Source organism: Vombatus ursinus, unplaced genomic scaffold, assembly GCF_900497805.2.
Source record: "Vombatus ursinus unplaced genomic scaffold, bare-nosed wombat genome assembly UNPS02014813.1, whole genome shotgun sequence".
Taxonomy (NCBI): domain Eukaryota; kingdom Metazoa; phylum Chordata; class Mammalia; order Diprotodontia; family Vombatidae; genus Vombatus; species Vombatus ursinus.
In genome coordinates, this window is record NW_020954591.1 from 30,509,335 (window position 1) to 30,523,949 (window position 14,615).

A 14,615-nucleotide genomic window follows, 5' to 3' on the forward strand; every position below is an offset into this window, starting at 1 on the left:
TTAGTATCCCTACCTAAAAGTCTTACTCTGGTAAATCATAGCGTAAAGGTGACCCTGTGTCCTCCAATGCCCCCAAGAATACAAGCTCTCACAGATTCTACCAAATTGAGAAGGCTTCAGTCATAGTCCTGATGATATAGGCCTGTTTGCCATGGACCAACTATGGTACAGTGGGAAAAGTACTGGCTCTGGAGTTTAGAAGATAAGAGTTAGAGCCCTAGAGTGTGCGCCGAACAGATGCTCGAGGACCCAGGGTTGGCCCCCTCGGCTCCTGCTTAGCCTCTGCCTGCTGCTCCCTCGTGGAGAGTGGGTGACCAGAGCAGAGCCAGTGCCACTGCGACCATGAGGCTGCCCAACATCCTGCTTACGGGGACACCAGGGGTTGGAAAGACCACACTAAGTAAAGAACTTGCATCAAGAACAGGACTGACATACATTAATGTGGGCGATTTAGCACAAGAAGGACAGTTATATGATGGCTTTGATGAAGAATATGAATGTCCCATTTTGGATGAAGACAGAGTAGTTGATGAGTTAGAAAATAAAATGAAAGAAGGTGGAGTTATTGTTGATTACCATGGCTGTGACTTCTTCCCTGAATGATGGTTTCATATAGTTTTTGTGCTTCAAACAGATAATTCTGCATTATATACAGGACTTGAAAAGAGGAGATACAGTGTAAAGAAAAATCAGGACTATATTCAGTGTGAAATTTTCCAAATTCTTTATGAAGAAGCCATGACTTCCTACAACCATGAAATAGTACACCGGCTGCCCAGCAATGTACCAGAAGAACTAGAGAATAATTTAGATCAGATAATGAAATGAATTGAGCAGTGGATAAAAGATAATAATTGAACCTTGAGGGCAAAGCATTGGACTTTCAAGGTTTTCCACATGATTATTAAAGATTTTCTTGGTGATTTCTTCTTCCCCATGCAGTAGAAATTAAGACAACATACACCAAATTTTACTATCCTGGCTTGTGTTATAAAAGTAGCAGGTGGACAATATATAAAGTTGTTATGACTAAATTAATTATTTTTCTCCATGAGAAAACTGAAAACCCCCAAATACAATGAATAAGATATTAAGGACTTTTTTAAGTTTAGAAATATTTAGCATTCTCATTTATAAATAAGAATAAGCTAAAGAATAAGCAAATTTGAGAAAACAGGTGGAAATCTTTAATGCTTGACATGAAAAAGAAAATGAAGGCTAGGAAGAACTGCTGACTTAGAAATAAAAGAGTCTAAGGATAAAGCTATAAACATTACATTAAATGTTCTATTGGTGGTGAATTGCTGGTGTGTTTGTTTTTTAATCTTGGAAATTGGTTATAAATTAAGATAGTCACAAAGTAAATAGTGAGATCTTTGAGAAAATAGTATTTTCTTTTTAGTACAAGAGTTCCCTGAACTCTTTTGCCTATAAAATCATTGCTGATCCTAGCATTGATATTTGTCTTTGCAGAAGAGTAAGCCAATCACATTTTCTATAAAAAGAAGGGCAATGGCAAAGTCTTCTGTGCACCCATGGAAACTGTAAATATTAATTTATTGGTTAACTAATTTCAGTCTTGCTAAGTTTCATGAAAATTCATGTGATAATGCTTTGCTGCCATATAGATAGTGGTAATTATTAGATAAAATTTTTAAATATTAAAAAAAGATGCGTTAAAATTCTGTCTCTGCCACTTAGAGAGCTCCTTGGGCAAGTCTCTTAATCTCAGCTTCAATTTCTTTATCCGTAAAATTAGACGGTTGGATTAGATGGCCTCTGAGGTCTGTTCCAGGTCTGCTATCATCCTGTGTTTGTAGCCCAAGGACCTCTGCAGTATAGTGGAAAGAGCACTGGATCTCTAATTAGATGACCTCAGTTCAAATTCAGATCCTAACCTTGGGAAACTCACTTAACCTTTTATGGGCCTTGGTTATCAGTTTCCTCATTTATAAAATGAGGGGATTGGATTAGCTGACTTCTCAGATCCATTCCATTCTGCGTTCCATTGAGGTCCATTCTAAGATCTTTAATGCTATGATGTTCTCAGTTTAGATACATTTGAAGAGGTTCTACCAGGTTGTGTATGAGGGGATGAATTTTTTGGCCACAGCACTTCTTGAAGACCGTATATCCAATCAGCGTAGGTATATAATCTACCTTGGAGGAAGCAACACCTACATTGAAGAAGCCACAGATACTTGAAGAATTAAAAAGACAGTGTGGCTTTGTGGAGACAGTACTGGACTTGGAGGCAGGAAGACCTCAACTCAAATCTGGTTTCTGACATTTACTAGTTGTATGACCCTGGGCAAATCACTTCATTTCTCGGGGCCTCAGTTTTTTCATTTGTTTAATGAGGGGGTTGGGCTACATGGCCTCTAACGTCTCTTCTAGATCTATCTTTGTGAATTTACAATCATTATCATCATCATCATTCTTACTTGACACCATGGCCATAGATTGCCCCCTCCCTCCCTCTAGGCCAGACATCTGCTGTGCCCCATTGATACCAATGTGATCTAGGCAAGAGATCATAGATAACTTAGCATGTGACTAGAGGAGTCTCCAAGGCGTACTTTGCCCATGCTGTGCTACCCTTGTACACAAAGACTGGTTTGAAAAGTCGGGGTACTGTGAGCCATGGAAGCTGGGCCAGGTATAGGTGAAACAAAGTGTGGCCTGATGAGGAAGGGAACCATCACTGCTCAGCATCTTAGTTCTCAAGAGCTCTGATTGACCTTCATGGTGAAGAGTGACCTGGAGACCAGGCATTTATTCTCTGACTTGGGGAGGTAGTATTGTTGGGTTCTTCTAGGCCTGAAAAGGGACAGGCATCAAAGGGGTATTTATACCTCTATGCCATTCTGCTCTAGGCTCATTCTAAGCATTCCTGAGTGTGAAAGAAGACCATACAAAACACCCCCAAGAGAGCCTTTTGAGCCTCCCAGGGAAGCAGAGAAGGAAGAGGAAACTTCTGTTTTGAGAGAAGGCACAATTTATTTAGTCACATTATTTTACAACATAATCTTCATATGACAGTTGTCAGCGTAACACTAATACAGTTAAAAAAAGGACAAAGATTACCTGCAAAATTATATATATTTTAATATCCAAAAAATACATTGCATATGTAGTACAGGAAAAGCCTCATATCCACGAGGGAAAGTTTGTTTGTTTCTTTTCAGAGTTGTGATTATTGCAATACTGTTATTTATTAATGTCACCGAAGCCCTAATGATCTAAACAGATTAGTTTTACTTCCTTGTCTTCTTTAGTTAAATAATGGCACCAGTGCATCGCTTTGAAGAGACACTCAAATGTCCTATTTCCTTCCAGTCGTAGTTAAGATACGTCGCCCTTCTTTTTTTTCTCTTTAACCTAGCTAAAAAGTACAAAGCAATAGCCCAAATGTACAGATTGACAAAAGATGTACAAATTACATTAAAAAAAAACAAAACACGACAACCAATTTGATAGTAAAAACTGCATTTGTGACCGAGGTCAACTCGTTTCCTTCTTATTTTTAATTTTTATTAACTTTTTTAATACTGTGAGATATAGGAAAATAACTCTGCATAATTTATACAGTAAGTTGCCTTCTGATTTGTTGACCCTGGAATGACGCTCTGACAAACGCACAGCGCTTGCGAATCTGTTTATGTTTCGAAATCCCTACAACTCTTTCAAGTTCTGGGACCTACTGTCATCCATTTTTTTAAAAAAAATTAATTAGTCATTTACCTTTATAAGTTTCAGGAATATCTGTGCTTGCATTAAAATTCTCCCGATTCAGATCTCGGCTACTCCCAGAGAAAATGCCTTGCCTAACGTGCATTGCACAGTGAGACGGGATTTTGCAATGCCCTTGGCTTCTTCAACACGACACACTCACTCACACACACGCATACGTGCTTAAAAAAAAAAAGATTCCAGTTGGGTGAAAACTTCACTAGCTTTTCAGCCAGTGTTCCAGTTGCCATCCACTTGTCAAATTAGCAATGCTGTCAGGTTCACTTCATCAGATTCTTCTAGCATAGACTTGGATGCTTCCCATCCCCCCTTCCCCTAAAGTCCCAAACCAGTGCATGACTGGTCTAGTGAGCAGTGAGTCCATGATCCCTGTTCATAATGGTCTTCATGAGGTCCTTGATGAGACCTGGGTCTTTGAAAAATAGCTTTGGGTCATAAAATAAAAAAGGTATTTTAATTGTTTCTTTCATAAAATATATGTTAGAACCGTTCCAGTAATCTGAATGTTCAACTCCTTAAAGATGATAGGAGACTGAGAATCCAAACTGGAATACTGGCCGATAGAAATATCCATCTCTCTATTTAAGGTAGAGGAAGCAAAAGTTACCAACATTTTTTTTTTTAAAGAACAGCTAAAAGGTTCAATCCAATGAGAAAGAACATCCAGTTTGGTTTTTGTCTTCAAGGTCACAGATAGCCTTCAAAGTCCAAAGTATTCCAGGAAGTATGAGGAATGCATGTGTGTGCAGCTAAAAGGCCATCAAGGATACAACTCCTAGTAGTAACTACCTAAGTGTGAGGGGACATGGGTGTTGGGATGGCGGGGGACATTAGGGTTGGGGTAAATGCCACCAGTTGGGGAGGTCCAGTATTGTGATGCTGCTCCAAAGAAGCTGGAGGAAGAGACAGGCATGGAGGATGGGTGAGGAGGGACAAAGTTCACCTTCTGTTGATGAGCGTGGTAGGAAGGCATATAGGAGATATCAGAAGGGTACTTGTACATGGGCGATTCAGCTGGGTGAGGCTGAAGAGCTTGGGCGATGCCGTGGAAGTCAAATTTGTAGGCATACCTTTTGCCATGCACTTTGGTCATAATGTTTTTGTCGTAGTAGTATCGGAGGGCCCGGCTCAGCTTGTCATAATTCATGTTGGGCTTGCTCTTCCTCTCCCCCCAGCGCCTGGCCACCTCATCGGGGTCCGTCATTTTGAATTCCCCATTGGTTCCCTCCCAAGTGATGCAACTGGCGTTGGAGCTATCCGAGAGCAGCTCAAGGAGGAATTGCCACAGCTGGATTTGCCCGCTCCCTATAGGGAGTGAAGAAAACAGAGATGGAAATAGTATCTGTCTCCATAAAAGTCAGAACCCCAGTTTTATGAAGCGTGACTTATTCTTTGAGTATTTTCTGCTTCCTCTAATACCTATTTAGTTGTTTGTCTGTATTTGATTGTTATGGTTTTCTGTCCAGCAAAGAATTCAATTCAATTCAACAAGCATCAATTAAGAGACTACTATGCACCAGGCACTATGCTAATTGCTGCAGCTACAAAGACAAAAATGAAACAGTTTTTGTTCTATAAAAGCTTACATTCTACAGGGGAGGATGCAACAAGCTTACTAATAAGTAAATGCAAATTTTTAAATATATGAAGTAATTTGGGGGAGAGGAATCCTAAATTATCTCATTAATAATTTTAATATATATATGTATACATATACATACACATATACACACATATGTATATATACATACATGCATATCTATCTATCTATCTATCTCTCTATATATCAGTACCACATGCCTCAAGCCTTCTGTACATCTTAAAATATAAAAAAATCAAAATTTAAAAATCAGTCATACCATGCAAGGGCCAGTAAATCAGAAGCAGAAAAAAGTTAATATGAATAATAGCACAACATTATTTCCTAGCACTTAATTCCTGCTGATCTCAGTTAATTAGATGTCCCAGTTTGGTTGGGGTGGTCTTTATTTTTGATTATCTTACCCCCAACTATCCTGGGTCAACAAAATAAACTAAATTCTAGATAAAACCAAGTATCGTGGATGATTGTGTGAATGATCAGATCACCAGAATGATTTAAATATGGTAATCTATAAAAAGATTTGTAATACTCTAAGGCATAGAGCCTAGAATCCTTTTACTAGAACTAAGACAATACCCAAGGCAAAGACATCTATCTCTCTACTGCTTATCCATCCTGGTGTTCTTTGATACTCTTCTCTGTAACAACTACTTGGTTCAGGCTGGGTACTATAGATAAGAAAGAGAAGATAAATCCTAGCCTTATTGAACTGGGTGGTCAAAAACATCACTATTTTACATTGTTCCAAAGAAGATGAAACACACTCTCTCGTGGCTGAGACAAAGATTTTTCCCCTTCCAGGGATAGCTCCTTTTCTTATTCTAGCTAGATTGATTTTATTCATGCCAAAGTTTTCTATTATAACAATTATTTTTCCCTATTGAAAGCTCCCTTGCTTATTCTAGATGGATTGACTTTGTTCATGCAAATGTTTTTTTTTTTTAATTATAAAAACCACTCCAGGTGTATGACTCCTTTCAGGATGACAGAGTAACTAGTTCCAGGGGAAAGCATGGATTCACCTATGGTAGAAACCACATAGTGGAACCTACAAACTTTCCAAATACCCTCTTCAACATTTCTTGAAACCTATAATTACCTGAACTCATTACTGTCTACCTATTCTTCCCATACCTAGAAATCAATGCTTATGTGCTATCTACCCACATGGGGAGCTAGCTAAGGAATGGGGGTGGCAGGAGGGCAAGTTTACAAGTTGGGGGAAGAATTCCTAATACATAACCTTGAAACTAAGGCCCACTCAAGGTTACAGATGAACAGGTTGTTAAGGCCCATGGCAGAAACAAAAGGAATAGCACTAGAAAAAGCTGCTGCTGTCTTGCCTACTAGAGTAAGAAGATCATCAGGATATGGGACTTAGGAAGGAGAGAGAAAACAGTATGGCCTGATTTCAATGGAATTTGTTCTAAATATCTCAATGGGCCCAACAAGCAGAAACACCAGATGTTGTTGTAGCTCAGTATGGGAATTCAGTTCATTGTGGCAGTATTAATAATTGTTAATATTTATGTCAAAGACCCACAGCTCTCAGGAAGTATCACAAACCACAAGTGCACATTTGGAAAGTGTGAGTGTGTTAGCCAAGGATCAAACAGCTTTTAGATTGGGAGTTAGGGTGGGTTGGTCTTATTAGCTATTTCCCACCCAGCAACTACCATAGGCTTAGATAGCCAAGGCAGAGAAAGCAGAAAGAGCAGAAAACCAAAGCAGCAGATAAATGAAAACCCTGAGATCAGAAATGGAAACCTGAGAGATTTAGGAGCAAATAAATTTCCTTGTTCCAAGCGGTCAGATTTCTCCCTTAGAAGCTTCATAATGCTTCAGATAGTACAAATGACCAAGATCAGAATCTCTGAGGGGAGAGAACTTCTTTGGACACCATCCATGTCTTGTGTCCATAGGCCCTGGCCTGCAAGGCCCACACTCTAAGAGTGCCTAGGCATTCTATCTCTGTAATTGACCTAGGCTGCAGAAACTAAGGCAGGGTGCAGGGTGGGAGGGGAGGGGAAATGGGGGGATTGGGGAGATGTGGTAGCAGGAAGCAGAGGGAGAAGGAAGGAAAGGAGAATCTTCAACCTTGGTTTTTGCCATTCAAACTTCAGGAAAGGGTAATGTAGCAAAAGTGTTAATTTCCTATTATCTTTGTACAGCTCACCTGTTTTGTAGATAATCTGCAGTACATTATTAATCCCAAACTGGGTCCCCATTCCAGCCCTGGTACCTAGTGACTCCAAAACTCTTTCTTCCAATCTCACATGTAATTTGAGGAATTGAAACTAAATTTAATATTTTCTTAAGTAAAAAATATTTTATAAAAGTAAGCCTCTCTTGTAACCCCTCCCAAACTAAACACTGTATCTATATCTATGTCTGTCTGTCTGTCTATCTATCTATCTATCTATCTATCAACTTTCATTTATGACTCATTTAAAAAAAGTTGATACTGAGCAATATGAATTTACAAAATTATTTGTCACTAAAAAAAAAATTTTCATGTTTTGAAAGGAAATCCAAGGGTTGCTTTAAATGAAAAATTCCCCTGCTGCATTTAAAATGAATCAAATTGGGAGGAGATTAATTCAGAAAGAACTTTTCAGGCACATGTCTCTTGCCTAAAGCCAGGTGCTCCTACAACACATTCTAAGACCAAGTAAAGATTACCTGTCCACATGAGTGAAGATAACTGAGAAGTGAGTGCTGTTTGATTTCTTTTCCCTTTTTCCCAATGGAACTCCCATTTTGACTACGCGTCACTATTTTGAAATTCAGTGGCAGATGCATTTAACTATGTTGTTTGTTTCTGCCTAAGCAGCTTCACCTAAAGCATGTTACTAACTGATGAGAAGGCTTTGGTTTCTCCAAGTTCCCCACTCTTCCCTCTCCCCTTAACCCTTTGTCCCTGCCTCCCTTTCCTTCTTTTGCCTCTTTCCTCCCTGTTTCCCAACTCTCACCCATGTTAAGAACAATCTCAGGTAAATGTGTTACTGTCGAAGGCAGTTGAATGTATTTGGACCCAGGACAAGGAGCCCAATGTTTCTTCTGAGCTTTAGATCATTTTGGAAAGAAGAGACTCAGGCCAGGCATAAGGTAACTTACCTGGGTTTGCTAGGCGACTGCTGGTGGGACCCAGGATCTGATAGGGATCTAAGTAAAGAACACCAAAGAATATTTGATTCAGCTTTTTTTTTGAAGTTCATAAACATGAACTTAAGTCTCTGTGGGTTTAATTTTATTGTGCTCTCACAAGGAAGTTTGATCTGAGGAAGCTTTTCTGCTTTTCTCTGCGAATCTGATTTCTGGACAATGATCAGTTATGATTTGTGCATCAGCAATAACAACAGTAACATAAATGCCGCTAAGGATACCATTACCTCAGGCTTCATTTTGTAACTCCCAGCTTTGGTTAATGCTAACTTTTGATAGAAAAGTCTGGCTAATGTTTCATCTAATAATAATAAAAATAATAATATGAATTGATGGAAAGTTAGCTCATTAACTGGGTTTAGAGAAATCTTAGTAATTACTGGTCATTGATGATTGTAATTTAGCAATAACAATGTTACAAATTTGTCTTTATTTGTCTGATGTTTTGGAGAAATCCCAGGAGTCAAGAAAATGAGGTTCTAATTCCAGCTTTGCCACTAGCTAGCTTAATATAGCTGGACTTCAGTTTCCTAATCTATACAATTAGGGGTTTAAATTCTAATGTCCCTTCCTACTCTAACATCTGGCAGATTTGAAGATAGAACATTAGCTGACTGATGTCAACATTCTCCATTGTTTGGATCTTAGCTTTATCGGCCCCTCCCTTTTGAGATTTCCATTTATTTAACATATGCATTATTACTCAGTTGTGAAAGATCCCCAAAAGATCGGAAATCTTGTGGGTTTATAGGATGGTTGTAGTTTTTAAAAAATGAATTATCAGTTACAAGGCCCTGGGGTTAGAAAAGATTTCTACAGGTCACTTTATTTCTTCTTCTCTACTTTTACGCAGTAGTAGAACGAAACCATTTCTGGCACTGGTTCTAACTTTTTCTTATCTAGGAGATCCTCCAAATTGCCTCAGTGGCTTTTCCTAGTGTCTCACAATTCTCACAATCAGTAAAATCTTTTTCTTTTTTAAACTCAAAATCTTCCTATTGAATTTTAGATTTCTTTTCTCTTGTTCTATATTTAGACATTCATGATTTCCTCCCACCAAAACAAATAAGTTGTTTGTGCTGGGGAAAAAAAAATGCTTGAGATGGTAGTGGTGAGCGGGGTGGAATACAACAGCTATATTCAAATACTTGTAAGGCTGCTCTGTGGAGAGGGGTGGGCATATGTATCTATACACACAGGCACACAGGTGTGTATTTTATATATATACACACATACATATGTATGTGTGCCATTTCCTTCTCCAATTCACTTTAAAATAAAGAAACTGAGGCAAACAAAGGGGTAAGTGACTTGACCAGAGTCACACAGTTATATGTGCAGAATATAGATTGATTCCATAACAGCTGACTATGCTGAAATAATGACAAACACACAGCAATGAGCTGATACTTAGGAATCACAGTTGGTTACCTGGTTGGGGCCGTTGCTGTTCAGTATTCTTATTCATGTTTTGTGCTCCTCCAATGGGAGGACCTGTAATAAGGAAGAAAGAAAAACAGCTTTATTAAAGCAGATTCACGAAGGCAGAGAGGAAGATCTTGTTGGCTACCTTCTAGGAAGATGGTAACACTAAAGAATATATGTGTTTTCTCAAAAGTGAGAAGCAGTATAATTTAGTGTAGAGGTGTCAAACATGCCACCACAACATTTCATGAATCAGATTAAAATGTAATTAGGATATATTTGACAAAATAAATAAAAATACAATAGAACATAGATAATGTTAATATATAGTTTTCTAAGTTAATATTCTGCCAGAAGGGATCCTTATATAGCTCCTGTTTCTATCTGAGTTTGACACTGTAGTGTTGTAGACAGCTGACCTCAAGGCCAGGAAAACCTGGATTTAATTCCTGCCATACATACTGGATGTATGATCCTCAGCAAGTCACTTTATTCCTCAGCGTCCCAGGTAACCCTCTAAGAGTCATAATTCTATAAGCTGCAGAGAAGGTACCAACTTGCATTGGTAGAGTGAATTTTCTCATCTGGGAATTCCCTATACCAATGAAATCACAAGTCTAGTATTTATCCCTATCCTTTTCCATAGGCAATTATTCTAGCATCCAGGAGTATAGAATCATACTCAGTTAGAACCATACTCAGCCAGTCATCTGGCGTTGGAACCCATTTAATTTGGAGTAATTCATTTAGGGGAACCACTTTTCTATATATAGCTGCTATCCTTATCCATATACCACCATATGGGGAAAACACTGTGATGCCCACAATAGCTTAGTGACCAGTAAAGTAGAATATTTTTGCTCAAGGGTTTGCCTGCTGTACTTTTCTCTTGCCCCAGAAAGATAAGGTCCAGACTTTCCCACAAGTTAACAACCCCTTAGTGGACAGATCAATGATACAGATTTCCTTCAGCTTCTCTTTAGCATGTCTATTCCCTGCTTCATTTCACTCTTTTTCTTAAACCCATATGTAACCATGAAATGACTAAATGAAAATCCCATTATCTTTTGAGGTTGGATATTACTAACAATCTTTACATCTGTAATTAATTTTGCTTTTATAATAGAACAAAATTTCAACTCATTTAACTTTGTTTCTTTTCCTACCTTAAATTCCATTATTGCCCTTTCCCAATCCCAGAAAAATCTATTTTTTCCTAATGAATAAGAAGATAGTTACTTACTTTTGGTGAGACTTGAATTCATATTATTGCCCCATCCTGCTCTCCTGACTGATTCATAAGAAGGATCTAATTTAAAAAAAATAGCAGATAGAGGTACCTTAAAATTACATTTTTTTAAACAACAAAAGTTGTTGCATGAACAATATCAATCCAGCTAGAATGGTAAGAATTATCAACTAGGGAAAAATGTTTGCTTCAAATATTTCTGATAAAAATGTAATCCAAGATAAAGAGGAAATTTATACTAATATTTAAGATCAAGAGCTGTTCTCTAATAAATAAATAGTTAAAAGATTTGAACAAATACTTTTAGTTAAAAAAATTTAAGTCAACAACCATATGGAAAATCTACAAATAATAACAATAAGAGGAAGAAGGAGGAGAGAAAGAAGAAGGAGGAGGAGGAGGAACAGGAGAAGGAGTTACAAGAGGAGGGGGAGTAGGCAGAGGAGGAGGTGGAGGAAGAGAAGAAAAGTAAATGAAAGCAGTATTACCCATCAAATTGACTAAGATGAAAAAAAATGGAAATGGTCAATATGGATAGATAATGCTAAGGCAAACACTAATACTCTATTGGTTGAGCTATGAATTATTCTAATTATTATTTAAAAATTTGGAATTTTTTGAGAAAAATCATGAGAAATTATTTGACTTTGTTTTTTAAAAAGTCTATTATGGGGAACATAGCCCAAAGAAGTAAAGGACAGAAACAAAAGTGCTAAATATAACAAATTCTAATAGCATTCTTTGTGATATTAAAAACAGGAAAGTGGCTGCCTATTGATAGGGGAATGGCTGAACAAACTGTTATACATTAATATAATGTAACATTATTGTACCATAAGAAACACAGAACATGAGGAATTCAGAGAAACATGTAAAGACTTGTATAAAGAGATACAGAAGGAAGAAAGTAGAAACAAAAGAACCATACATGCGATACCTACATTAATGTAAATAAAAAAAAGTCTAACACATAGTAGATTCTTAATAATACTTCTTGACTTGGCTTGACAAGAGCACTAAAAGGAGTAGTGAAACTCACATCATGGCAATGAGCCATTTTGGCTCCATTCAAAGAATGAAACACATATCCCTCCTCTTGGTAGACAGATAGTGCACTGTGGGTGAGGAGGGTCATATATGTTTGCTTCATGTGTCAGTTTGGCTTAATTGTTTTCCTTTGTTACAAGGGAAGGTATGGTATAACAGGATATGACTTTGAGGCAAAGAAAACAAAACAAATCACTTCAAAAAATAGGGAAAAAAACTTCATGCTTCTTCAGAGTTCTGATATAAAGATTATCTCATGAGTGAATAGGAGAAATTTAAACAAATCCTGGCTCAACATTGTTTGTATTCTCCTACCTCCTCACCAGCTGGCTAATAAATACCTCCACCCATAAGTAGCACCTATGCTGCTCTCTTATTTGGTGAGTTTCCCCAATTCTTCCATTTTTCATTTGACCTTTCTGTGTTATCTCCTCATTTAGAATGTAAGTTCTTTGAGGGTAAAGGCTGTCTATTTGCTTGTACTTGTATCCCTGGGCTAAGCCCAGTGCTGGGCATATACGAAGTGTTTAATAAAAGCTTTGTCTATCCAATTCAATTCATCAAGCATTTATTAACTAGTACCATGTTCAGTAGGATGTTGGGGGTATTCAGAAGTCTAAGCCCTCCAGGTGCTTATGGACTTGCCCAGAAGAGAAACTGTATGTATATAAATAGAGAAAGATTATTCCTATTGACCATAAAGGGAAAAAAAACCCAGCAGTGGGGGGAAAATAGAAATGATTGGGGTAGCTAGGTGGCATAGTAGATAGAGCACTGGCCCTGAAGTCAGGAGGACCTGAGTTCAAATCTGACCTCAGACCAAACACTTGACACTTACTAACACAACCCTGGGCAAGTCACTTAACCCCAATTGCCTAAAAAAAAAAATAGAAATGATTGAGAACAAAACCCTTGAAGAGGAGAGACAGTGAGGCTTCAAGACCTCTACTCTTCTAAAGAACCGTTGTTTGCCAGCCAGTGAGTCAGACTTCCTTGGTATATTGTGAACATGTCATGGAGTGTTAGAACAGTCCAGATCCCCTTTGCCACTTCTCCCCCCCCACCCCCCACTCCCAAGGAAGATAAAGGATATTGTTACTAGTAAAGAATGGAAAGAGGCTAGAAGTGTGGATGGACAGATGATTGGACCAGTGAATGGCTCAATAGAGGGGTATGGGAGGAGCACCACTCCCTAGGGTACCATGGCAAGTTCTTGAATATATCATAGACTCCAAAGAATTGTTGTTGTTCAGTGTTTAGTCATGTCCTACTCTTCATGACACTGTGGATCATAATACTGTCCATAGGGCTTTCTCAGCAAAGATACTGGAGTGATTTGCCATTTCCTTCTCCAGTAGATCACTTTTTGTCAGAAGTCTCTACTCTGACCTATCTGTCTTGGGTAACCTTGCACAGACTAGCTCATAGTTTCATTGAGACAAGTAAGCCCCTCCGCCATGACAAGGCAGTGATCCAGGAGGGATTCAAAAGAATTGGAAAACAGTATTTCAGTTTTTCCCACTCCCATCTAAAGTATCCTAGGGCAAATAACACTGAAGTCATACATTTGAAATCTCATCCTGTCCCTTGAAAGATATCCCCTTGGTTTCCAAATCTTAATCAGGAATGGCCTGGCTGAATGGAGGAGATGAAAAGTCAGGGGTTCCATTTTTGTTCGCTGAACAAGGTTTGCCAAGCACTGGAATTACAGAAGAGTAACAGAGGGGACATAGAGGACTGAGCTCCATTGAGACATTTAACAGAAATAGCAATAGATTTCATGAACACAGAACTCTGACTTTCAAAGTCTTTCTCTGAACAACAAAAGAAACCATAAAAACCATCGGAACAAATGGAGCACAAACCTCATCAAACACTAGCCTGACAGAATAAAACAAAAACCATTTCCAATTACCCCATTCCAAGCCCCTCAGACAAATTAAAATAAGAGTCAGGGAGATGGGTAGGATCATCAGATTGCTTGTTCTCATTGTTTCTGGCCTAGAAGAGCCAAAAGACAAGGACAATTTTCTTATGGAAAAATCCACGTGCAGATGTACATTCCTTATGGCTTTGGAAAAGCCAGTTCAGTTTTAAAATTATAGTCTTTTAGTTGTTGGCATGAAAAAGAAAACAGAAAGTGAGGAGGGAGGGGGTGGGTAGAGTGGGTGGGGAAGGGAAAAGAGGAGGGAGGCAAAGCTCGGCTCATTTCACTCGTCTGTTTTTATTTTTATTTGACTTTTTCCCCCTTGAAAACCACAATTCCTCCTGCAAATAGATTCTTCTTCTTGCCTTAAAAAAACATGAAAAACAGAAACAAAACAAAACCTAAAAACTTGTTTATAGGCTGGAAATAAAAGCTCTGATGAGACA

General features: G+C 38.2%; 1 protein-coding gene and 1 pseudogene across 5 annotated transcripts in view; one reads left to right on the forward strand and one right to left on the reverse strand.

Moving 5' to 3' along the window:
- Nucleotides 1-342: 342 nt before the first annotated feature.
- LOC114022827 lies at nucleotides 343-858 on the forward strand (annotated as a pseudogene).
- Nucleotides 859-2,980: 2,122 nt separating this feature from the next.
- The window catches only part of FLI1 (Fli-1 proto-oncogene, ETS transcription factor), a 166,700-nt gene continuing 155,065 nt past the window's right edge, over nucleotides 2,981-14,615 (reverse strand). For all 5 annotated transcript variants that reach the window (XM_027877651.1, XM_027877653.1, XM_027877655.1 and 2 more), the window contains 4 exons: nucleotides 11,190-11,255; nucleotides 9,953-10,015; nucleotides 8,474-8,521; nucleotides 2,981-5,058 (listed from right to left, as the gene is read on the reverse strand). In XM_027877651.1, the coding sequence (XP_027733452.1) occupies nucleotides 4,529-5,058; nucleotides 8,474-8,521; nucleotides 9,953-10,015; nucleotides 11,190-11,255 (707 nt within the window). In that variant the 3' untranslated portion in view covers nucleotides 2,981-4,528. The remainder of the gene's footprint in view (nucleotides 5,059-8,473; nucleotides 8,522-9,952; nucleotides 10,016-11,189; nucleotides 11,256-14,615) is intronic.